This window comes from Mandrillus leucophaeus, unplaced genomic scaffold (assembly GCF_000951045.1).
Source record: "Mandrillus leucophaeus isolate KB7577 unplaced genomic scaffold, Mleu.le_1.0 Scaffold811, whole genome shotgun sequence".
Taxonomy (NCBI): domain Eukaryota; kingdom Metazoa; phylum Chordata; class Mammalia; order Primates; family Cercopithecidae; genus Mandrillus; species Mandrillus leucophaeus.
Window position 1 is genome coordinate 588,736 of NW_012108820.1, and position 11,115 is coordinate 599,850.

General features: G+C 47.6%; 1 protein-coding gene across 2 annotated transcripts in view; it reads left to right on the plus strand.

Moving 5' to 3' along the window:
- The window catches only part of ALOX5AP (arachidonate 5-lipoxygenase-activating protein), a 45,085-nt gene extending 36,270 nt beyond the window's left edge, over positions 1-8,815 (plus strand). For both annotated transcript variants that reach the window (XM_011967836.1, XM_011967837.1), the window contains 2 exons: positions 163-244; positions 8,333-8,815. In XM_011967836.1, coding sequence (XP_011823226.1) covers positions 163-244; positions 8,333-8,495 — 245 coding nt within the window. In that variant the 3' untranslated portion in view covers positions 8,496-8,815. The remainder of the gene's footprint in view (positions 1-162; positions 245-8,332) is intronic.
- Positions 8,816-11,115: the final 2,300 nt, after the last annotated feature.

Sequence of the window (11,115 nt, forward strand, 5' to 3'; positions counted from 1 at the left end):
TCGGGTTTCCTCTAGCCCTTGGGCTTTTTTTCTGAAGTGCGCATGTCCTCTGCTAGATTTTGTGACCAATGTTGATTGCCTAATGACTATGCTAAAATTGGGCTAACGGCATGTTTTTGGTGGTTACAAAACTGATACAGGTGTTTTCATTTCTCCACTTAGTTCCCGCTGCCTTTGCTGGACTGATGTACTTGTTTGTGAGGCAAAAGTACTTTGTCGGTTACCTAGGAGAGAGAACGCAGAGGTAGGTAATGGGGACTACTAAAGAACCGTGGAGTGATTCCTGATTTTCGAGCAGGATGAGTGATAATTCAAAACAATATTTTACTAGAGTCATGGCTCTGTAGCATCCCCTTGGGTGGGAGGGGGAAGGCTGACTAGGACCTCTGATCCTTCTCTCCCTGAGTTTCGAAGACCGAAAATACAGCTGGGGGACTTGCCCAGTTTTCTCATTAAGCAATTCCTCTGCATGGTGTTGACTTTCAAAGGGTGCTTCAGTGTTGTTTGTTGCACGTGCCTTGCAGTCCCACACCCTACACTCCCGCCTTGCAGAGTCTGGCGCTGGAATGACTTTTTATGTCTGGGTTCCCAGGCCTCTTGGGAGTGAAACATTTTACTGTTTGTCTAGAGAAATGAGAACGAACGCTTGCACCTTGTGATAAGTTGTCCTGAGGAACAGATCTTCCAGGGGCCAGCAGAAAGAACGTTGGGAAAATAAGATGCAGACATGACGGCCAGGTGCGGCGGCTCACGCCTATAATCCCAGCACTTTGGGAGGCTGAGGTGGATGGATCACCTGAGGTCGCGAGTTCCAGACCAGCCTGGTCAACATGGTGAAACCCCGTCTCTACTAACAAATATACAAAAAATTAGCCAGGCATAGTGGTGGGCGCCTGTAATCCCAGCTACTCGGTAGGCTGAGGCAGGAGAATCGCTTGAACCCAGGAGGCGGAGGTTGCGGTGAGCCAAGATTGCACCACTGCACTCCAGCCTGAGCAACAAAAGCAAAACCCCATCAAAAAAAAAAAAAAAAAAGATGCAGACATGAGACTGTGAAACTGACTAGCATCACCATTGCATTGTTTATAGATGTTGCCAGACAGAAAGCTCCAAAGCAGCACAGTACCTTCCTGACACCTGGATTGGGAAATCTAGATTTTAGTAAAATAAATGCTGATACTTACAGAAGAAATGCTGGAGTTAGAGTATGCCATCAGTTCCTTAGAGATTGCAATTCCTAATGCACTAGTAGGGGTCCAGGTGCCAGGAACGCGTTCTGCGAGGCTGCTGCCCCAGGTGCCGACCCCAGCCTTCCACACCATTTTCCTTCCTTTTCGATGTTCACAGCTGCTCTGTCTTTTACAATAGCACCCCTTTCTAGTGGCTAATGGGCTCTATGATTAGATAGCATCCTTCAGTAGCGATAAAGGCAGTGACATCCTGGGGAGGTCAGCGGGTGAAAGCGCTATATCTGGAAAACCTGAGAGCCTGTGAAGCTCGAGGACTTGACAGGGTTAGACCACGAGCCGGGCTGCAGCCGGAAAAAGAATGACTGTTCTTTTGGCAGATCCTTCCCTGTGCCATCTCTTTCTTCATTCCTCTCTAGTAGCATTCTTATTTATCCTCTAAAACCACACTTCCATTATCTCTCCTATTCTTATCAACACTGCCCTAAATGATATTCTTTATTCTCTTTTGCCCTGGAAAACCTCTATCATGCCTTTTCCCATGTGATTACCTTGTTAAGAGTGGGGGTGGAATGTCTAGCAATGAAATAAGAGGGTCTTCTCTTTTGCCTGGCTCCCTATGCAGCCCTATCTTACCCCTCGCAGAGTCCCAGGGATGTGGCTCAGTCACTGCTCCTCTCTTCATCTGTCACCACTTGCTTAAGATCCTACAGCTGCTTTAATTCCGAGACAATCTGCAGAGCATGACAAAATTTGTCCACCTACCCACATGTCCTTTTAACTTTAAAGGTTTTACTAACTGATTCCTATTAGGGAACGAACAGAGGTGGCAAAAATAAACAATAGAAGATTGGTTTACAAGAAATCTTTAAAATAGTAGATTTCTTCAGACCTCATTGAAATATAAACGGCCTGACTTCTTATGTCCCTCCCTGGTCTCCCGCTTTAGATGATAAGAAGATCCCGCCAGCCCCGTAACCCACTGTGTGCATGGGTTCAAGATCCCCTTCTCCTCCCCTGTGGGTGTGGTAGGCTTTACTGATGAATCATGGTGCTCTTTCTTGCAGAGACCAAAACTGGCCTCAGAGTCCTTCTTAACACAGATACTGCTTAACACAACCGCTCTGAGTAGTTGTCATCAGTAGAAGTAATAGATACTAGAAGAAATGTCTAAGCCTAATCTAGACCAAAATACGGCCTGATATAGATGTAAGCCAGAGGGGCTCTATGGTTAAATGCAAGGAGATTTTCAATCCTGCCTTCTAGAAGCTACTTGTTGAGAGCTTCTTCAGTTAGGCCCACCTCCTCCCCAGGTCCCCCTTCTGTTCCTGGGCTATGTCACACTTGGAATCTGCAGACACCTAATGCCCTTGGGACCTGCTTTAGTTCTTGACCTCACCAACTGAGGAGGAATTGCTTGATGAGATTCTTCCCCTGGAATTTCTCTCTTGGACCCCAGATGGTCCTTTGCCCCTTTCCAGAAGTTGCTTCAGCCCTGTCCACTTCGGAAGTTCAGTGTCATCCTTGGTCCAGTGGGCAGGGAAGACACTGCATAATGTATGCCCCAGTCTGAGCTTCTTCCTTCAGGCTTCAGGCTGCCCTGCGAGGATTTTGTAGTTCCCTTTTTAATGCCCTCGAGAAGTTTCTGGCTCTTATTTTCAGTCCTTCATCTTACTCTCTGACCCCTTCCTCTATCCTGTTTAGTTCACCTGTAGCAGTTACTACCCAGCAGTTAACTGAACCCAGTTCATTTCTTTTCTTTTCTTTGTTTTCTTTTTTCTCTTCTCTTTTCCCCTTCCCTTCCCTCCCCTCCCTCTCCCTTCACTTCACCTCACCCTTCACTCCCTTCACTTCCCTCCCCTCCCTCCCTCTCCCTTCACCTCACCTCACCTCATCTCACCTCACCTTACATAGAGTCTTGCTCTGTTGCCCAAACTGGAGTGCAGTGGCCTGATCTTGGCTCCTCCCTCTCCCTTCACTTCACCTCACCCTTCACTCCCTTCACTTCCCTCCCCTCCCTCCCCTCCCTTCACCTCACCTCACCTCATCTCACCTCACCTTACATAGAGTCTTGCTCTGTTGCCCAAACTGGAGTGCAGTGGCCTGATCTTGGCTCACTGCAACCTCCACCTCTTCCCAGGTTCAAGTGATTCTTGTACCTCAACCTCTTGAGTAGCTGAGACTACAGGCGTGCACCACCACACCCAGCAAATTTTTTGTATTTTTAGTAGAGATAGGGTTTCGCCATGTTGGCCAGGCTGGTCTCGAACTGCTGAACTCAAGCAATCTGCCAGCCTCGGCCTCCCAAAGTGCTGGGATTATAGGCATGAGCCACCCATGATGCCCAGCCTGAATCTTGGTTTCTTCCTCATTCATTTAAGCTATCACCTGGGCCCAAACTCAATGGCACCTGGCACCAACTGGCAACTGACTCTTGGCCTTTTATCACCTACCTTCCCCAGCGGGCACTAGGTTGCTCCCTCTTCCTATCCCTCAGAGTCCTGTCCTCAGTCGGGGCTCCCACTGATCCTCTTGGCAATTTGAAGTTCTCAGCTCAATGGTGGGTGGGCAATGACTGCCAACTCTTGAGGCCAGTGAACTCAGGTTACCCTACTCCTCCTTCTCCTTAGTTGCTCACTCACTCCTCATTCACTCAACATTCATTCAGTAGATATTTGCTCCCTGCTTTGTGCCAGGTACCAGGTCAGTTGCTGAAGGAATAACAGTGAACATAACAGAGCCTTTGTCCCCAAGGACACCCAAGGTGTCTCCTAGAGCCAGGGGCACATTGCAAGACCAAAAATACTCAACTCACCAAAATAATCATAGACCTAGTTCTCAAAACGTAAGAAGACTGATTCCTTGCTGTCATTTCTCCTCCTCAGCATCAATGTTCTAGAGTCTGTGGGCCTCCAAGTGTGGAGTACGGTGATACTTCACCAGAGTTTGAGGAGAAACATTCTTCTTTTGGAAGGCCGGGGAGCATAGATGGATATCAAGGCTGCTGTTTCTAAAAGCGAAACCCGCCAAACAACAGTATTAGAATCATCTGTGGTGCTTTTGAAAGATACAGATTCCTGGGCCCCATCCCAGACTTATGAATCAGAATCTCTGTCAGAGGAAGCCTGAACATTTGCATTCTCAGATGATTCTGCATTCTCAGAGAACACAATCTTTAGGTGATTCTTATACACACTGGAGTTTGGGAATCGCTGAAGGCTGTTCTCTTCTCTTTTCTGAGAAATGATTCATTCACTTCAGAAATATTTGTGGAGGTCCTGATTTATTGGATATTTGTGGGTGGGCAGAGGAGAAATATCTTGTCCTCACAGAACTTACAATTTTTATTTTCTTTAGAGGTCACCAGGCTTAAAGTGAGACTTCCCTAAGTTCTGAAAAGAACAGAATTGTAAAACAAGAAGGGACTGTCGTGTTTTCTGTTCCTACCTCATATTTTGTACACATTAAGAACCTGGGGTGGGAAGTGGGAGAGGGTTGGTGACTGGTGGGGGGCCACGGAGAGCTGAGGTGGGGTGGTCTCGAACTCCTGAACTCAAGCAATCTGCCAGCCTCGGCCTCCCAAAGTGCTGGGATTATAGGCATGAGCCACCCACGACGCCTGGGTGGAACTCAGGGCTCTGGGTGCATGGGCGCCCTCATCTCCCACACTACGGCACCTCATCCTAGGAGTGGTTAGCACCTCTGAGATGGGAATTGTTTAGCAGGATGCTTTTGTGTTTTCATGTAAGTTTATGCTGCCTGTGGAGGGCACAGCTGTTTCAAAACTAATAGCCAAATCCTAGTCTCCAAAGTCTGAAGGCATCCTTAGGAAGTCACTGCAGTGCAAAGCGCTGGACTCTGGCCTCACACAGGCAGGTCTGAACACCTACGTTGCCTCTTGCTGGCTGTGGGACCTGAGGCGAATCGTGCAAGCTCTCTGCTCTGTTTGCCTAGATGGAAAATAGGTTCACAATACGCCCCTATAGGATGGCTGTGAGAATTGAAGGAAGTCCCAACAGATGCTTAATAATTTAATTCTGACCTTCCTCACTCATTTAGAATTATGTACCAACTTTTAGAAACAATGAAAGATTAGTGAGTCTTCTGTAGTTGGTATAAAAATAAAAAAAAAAAGAAACATGAAAGAGATACCTTGCTTGTTCAAGGGCTAATGACCCTGGTGTGCCCTGTCTCGGCCCCCAAGCTCTTCCTTCCCTGCTCACAGCATTTCAGATTCTCCGCAGCTTGGCCTGAGCCTGGGGCAGGTTCAGCATCTGGCAACCATGCTCACTTGCCACAGCGGTGGCCCCATCTCCAAACCTGAGATACTTAAAGGTACAGCTAATGACGTGCCCGACCTGGGGTCACATTCCCTGAGCCCTGCAGATGAGGGAGCAGGAAGCTGAGCTTTTATCTTCCACACCCTGTGCACGGCCTGGGAAGAGTTAAAGCATCCCAGTCCTAATGCTGCGGGGACCACATGCCCTGAGACCTTGGAAAAATCCTACCTGAATTGAGGAACACCACTATTTCATCAGGAGGCGCGGCCATGTCATTTTTCACTTCGGTTTTATCTTAAGCGTAAAACAGCTTCGCAAATCACTTTTTCTTGTTTCTGTAATGAGCATATGGTGGCCTCATTCGTGTGATAAATCTGAGCCACCACGATATTTGACTTTTCACAATTTAATTTATCTGAACCCTCTATTCTCTGGCTAAAAAATATCCCTTACTTGGACTTCTTTATTTTATTTTCACTTCCCTTACCAGCACTAGCAGGGGGCTCTGTACTCACCTGCTGGGGCCGCCATAACAAAGTACTGCAGCCCCGGGGGCTCAAGCCACAGAATTAATTCTCTCACAGTCCTAGAGGTTAGAAGTCCAAGATCAAAGTGTGGGCAGGGTGGGTTTCTCCTGCAGCCTCTCTTCTTGGCTTGAACAGGGCCACCTTCTCCCTGTGTCTTCACGTTGTCTTCCCACTGAGCATGTCTGTGGCCAAATCTCCTCCTCTTTTAAGACCCCAGTCATACTGGAGGAGGGTCCACCCATATAAGTTCATTTTACCTTAATTATCTCTAACACCCTGTCTCCAAATACAGTCCCATTCTGAGGAACTGAGGGTAAGGATTCAACATACGAATTTTGGAAGGGACCTAATTCAGCCCACAACACCCTCTTTTGGGATGTTTATTTTCCCCCGTAAGGAGCTAGTAAAGATGTCTTATCTCATGAACATAACTGAACAGGAAAACAGGGAGAGAATGAAGCTGGCAAAGGAACAGGGCTGGTGTCAGCTAGCAGTGCTTTTCCCATGTGAGTGGGTCCCATGGGGAGCTTGTTAAAATGCAGATGCTGATTCATTAGGTTCCAGAGGGACCTGAGATTTCCCATTTCTGACAAGCTTCTAGTGGGGGCTGATGCTGCTGGTCCATGGACCATACTTTGAGTAGCAAGTAGCTTGATACGTAATGGCTGAGTGAGTTTCAGACTCCTGCTGTAGAAAAATTATGAGTTGGCTGGGCATGGTGGCTCACGCCTGTAATCCCAGAACTTTGGAAGGCCGAGGTAGGCAGATCACCTGAGGTCAGGAGTTCGAGATCAGCCTAGCCAACATGGTGAAACCCCGTCTCTACCAAAAATACAAAAATTAGCTGGGCATAGTGGCACACACCTGTAATCCCAGCTACTCAGGAGGCTGAGGCAGGAGAATCGCTTGAACCCAGGAGGCAGAGGTGGCAGTGAGCTGAGATCCTGCCACTGCACTCCAGCCTGGGCAACAGAGCTTGACCCAGTCTCAAAAAAAAAAAAAAAAGATAAATGATAAATTATGAGTTATATTATGAGCATATAGGGTGCCTTTCAAATTGATAAGATTTCTAATATTAAACCTGTGGATGCCAAATGCTGCTCTCTCTGATTATGGCAGGAAACGGCACTTGGCAGCATGAAGTTAGCTGCTGGGCTGAGCTGGCTCATCTCGTTGTGCGGTCCTGACTGTCTAAGCGCGCCTTCCCGAGATCTTTACTAACAACCTCCTGAGTCATTTGGACTTTCCCAACCTGTTAGCACCACTCAATGGGCCAGACATGGTGGCAGTCAGACGAGGGCTCTGCAGAGGGAGGGCAGACGCAGGGTGGCCTCTGCGTGCCATTAGGAGGTCACATCTCACTGGTGGATGCAGTTTAGGATTTAGTGCCTTGGAGAGAAGGATAGAGTGTATTAAAACATGTCTCCACTGGGCGTGGTGGCTTACGCCTATAATCCCAGCACTTTAGGAGGCCGAGGTGGGTGGATCGCCTGAGCTCAGAAGTTCAAGACCAGCCTGGCCAACATGACGAAACTCCATCTCTACTAAAATACAAAAAGTTAGCTGGGCGTGGTGGCACATGCCCGTAGTTACAGCTACTTGGGAGGCTGAGGCATGAGAATCACTTAAACCCAGAAGGCGGAGCTTGCAGTGAACGGAGATTGCACCACTGCACTCCAGCTTGGGCTACAGAGTGAGACTCTATCTCACAAACAAACAAACAAACAACAGCAATAACAACAGAAACCAAGTCTCTCTCTCCACGCGAAAATGCAAGGGCCTGTCTCCCATTGCTGGGTGCCCAGCTCTCATGAATGTAAACATGAATTACTCCAGGCAGCCTCAGGAGAATACAATGAGCCCTCAGATGCCGAAGCACCTTTCCGATTCCACCGGTTTTATCAGCTCATTTAAACTTCACTTCTAACACAGTCCTGCATTACACACGTGTCTGTCCTTAGGGGCAGCTGCAGAGAGGGTCTTAATGGTCCTAATGCTCAGTGAGGATGCCCAGTGATCAACAGAACCTGCCAACTTCAGGCCATCAAGGAGCTCTGGAGTTAAGGAAATCATGAGAGCACAGAGAGGCGGGTACAGTAAAGCCCTCGCAGTAATGGGTTTTGAGGTCTAGGCTCTCTTCGCTTGAAATAAGTTCAATGGCTAGTAATAGCTGAGACACTTCCATCCTTCGTACGAAGTAAATGGGAAAATGGAGCATTGTTGAGTCCAGGGAGCTGTAATTTAAACCCCATGTATCTAAAAGGGGTAACATTTTTGTGTGTGTGAAATTAGTGTCATTTGCACTGCATCTACAGTTTTCTTTTTCCTTCTCTTCCAGCACCCCTGGCTACATATTTGGGAAACGCATCATACTCTTCCTGTTCCTCATGTCCGTCGCTGGCATATTCAACTATTACCTCATCTTCTTTTTCGGAAGTGACTTCGAAAACTACATAAAGACGGTCACCACCACCATCTCCCCTCTACTTCTCATTCCCTAACTCTCTGCTGAATACGGGGTTGGTGTTCTCATCTAATCAATACCTACAAGTCATCATAATTCAACTCTTGAAAGGATTCTGCTCCTCTTTAGATGGCTGTAAATCTATCGGCCATCTGGGCTTCACAGCTTGAGTTAACCTTGCTTTTCCGGGAACAAAATGATTTCATGTCAGCTCCGCCCCTTGAACATGACCGAGGCCCCAAATTTGCTACTCCCATGCATTTCATTTGTTTCCTCACTTATCCTGTTCTCTGAAGATGTTTTGTGACCAGGTTTATGTTTTCTTAAAATAAAATGCCGAGACGTGTTTTAAGCTGATAGTTGAGGGGTTTTGTTAATGGCTTTCGGGGGATGTATCTCTATACCAACAAACAACTAGTTTGTTTTCCTCAAACTAAATGATAATATTAAAAATACACATCCTGGCCGGGCGCAGTGGCTCACGCCTGTAATCCCAGCACTTTGGGAGGCCGAGGCGGGCGGGTCATGAGGTCAGGAGATCAAGACCATCCTGGCAAACATGGTGAAACCCTGCCTCTACTAAAAAAACAAAAAAATTATCCAGGCATGGTGGCGGGCACCTGTAGTCCTAGCTTCTAGGGAGGCTGAAGCAGGAGAATGGTGTCAACCCAGGAGGCGGCGGAACTTGCAGTGAGCAGAGATTGCGCCACTGCACTCCAGCCTGGGTGACAGAGCGAGACTCTGTCTCAAAAAAAAAAACCAAAAAAACAAAAAAAAAACACATCCTGGCGAGGTGTGTGGTGGCTCACACCTGTAATCCCAGCACTTTGGGAGGCCAAGGCAGGTGGATCACTTGAGGTCAGGAATTCAAGACCAGCCTGGCCAATATGGTGAAACCCTGTGTGTATTAAAAATACAAAAATTAGCCAGGTATGGTGGGTATGGTGGCGGGTGCCTGTAATCCCAGTTACTTGGGAGGCTGAGGCAGGAGAATTGCTTGAACCTGGGAGGTAGAGGTTGCAGTGAGCCAAGATCACGCCACTGCACTCCAGCTTGGGCAACAGAGTGAGACTCCGTCTCAAATTAAAAAAAAAAAAAAATACACATCTGACTTCTAGAAAAATTCCTTGAAGATCTTTTATGACATCCATCCCTCCTCACACAGTCATGTGAATTAGGTTGGTATCTTCACATGCTAGCATCGTGCCCAGCACTTCCATGTTACACAGTTTAAAATGTTCTGTAATTCCCTGTGGGAACCTAAGATAGTGCCAGGCCCATCATAAGTGCCCCCAAATATTGGCAAGCCAATGAATAAATGAATGAATGAGTTTATGAATCGCTGGCTGGCTGTATTTAATGAAGTGTGTGTGTTGAGCCATTTCCCACAGTGTGGACAGATTTGTCTCACAACATGGGCCTCTTCCCAAAGGCCCTACCACCTAATGCCATCACACTGGGGATTCGGTTTCAACATGTGAATTTTGGGGAGAGTGCGAATACTCAGACCATAGCACCATCTCAGTAAATGTCTCACTGGTCACTCAGTTCACAGTGACAGTGATCCCGCCACTGTCATGCCAGGTGCCACTTGGCAGAAACAGCACAACTTGGAAGATGGCAGGGTGTAGTCAAATTCCAGGACCCCCAACAGAGAAGCCAGCTCTTACAGGGGAGCCATTCATCAGGATCGAACTCTCAATCGAGGTGGACAGTAATAGGTGGGTCTCCGTTATTCCCCAGGTGAGTATCATGACGGTCACAGTCCTGGGAAGGATGTGAAGCCTCCCTCAGCTCTCCCCAAGTTGCCTGCTTGGGCAGCAGAGATGATGGAACATGGAGTCTGGCGTGGTCTGAAGCCTGAATCCATGTGCCTCATGCGTGATGCTCAGGCAAGAGGATCTCTCAATTCAAGGGGGAGGGCTGAATGAGCCTTGCTTTCCAGGCCTGTCTGATGGTCCAGGCTGAAGCCCCTCCTGGCTTGCACTGCCAAACCTCAATCAGCAGGACCTCCTTGGCATTGACTGCTTCAGGAGAGTTGCTTCTTCTCTGAGCTCTCTGTAGAGAGCAGTGCTCTACCATCCAAGCGGGGCTTTTCTTTTCTTCTCGGTGATAGGGAAGGCACGGCACATTGCAGGATGGAAGTGGCCCCGGCCTCCTCAAGCCTGGGCTTGCTTTGGAGGGTGGTCAGGTGATCAATAATCCCGATTTGCCTGGCACTGAGGAGTTTCCTGGGATGTGGGCCTTTCAGTTTTTTAAAAATTATTTTTATTGATGCACATATTTGTAGGTATTTGTGAGGTGCATGTGATATTTTGTTACATGTGTGGATTGTGTAATGATGAAGTCAGTGTTTAGGGTTTTCATCACCTCGATTATCATTTCTATGTGTTGGGAACATTTCAAGTTCTCAGTTCCAGCGAGTTCAAAATAGACAGTCCATTGTTGTTAGCTATAGTCACCTGACCCTGCTGTCAGACGTTGGAACTTACTCCTATCGAACTGTGTATTTGTACCCATTCACCGCACTCTCTTTGGGCTTTCGGTTTTACAACTGGGATGATCCTGGGAAAACTAAGGTAAATCAGATGCCCCACGTGTGAGCTAGGTTATAATAGGCCCAGTGGATCCTGGGGACATCTTAGCTTCCCGAGGTC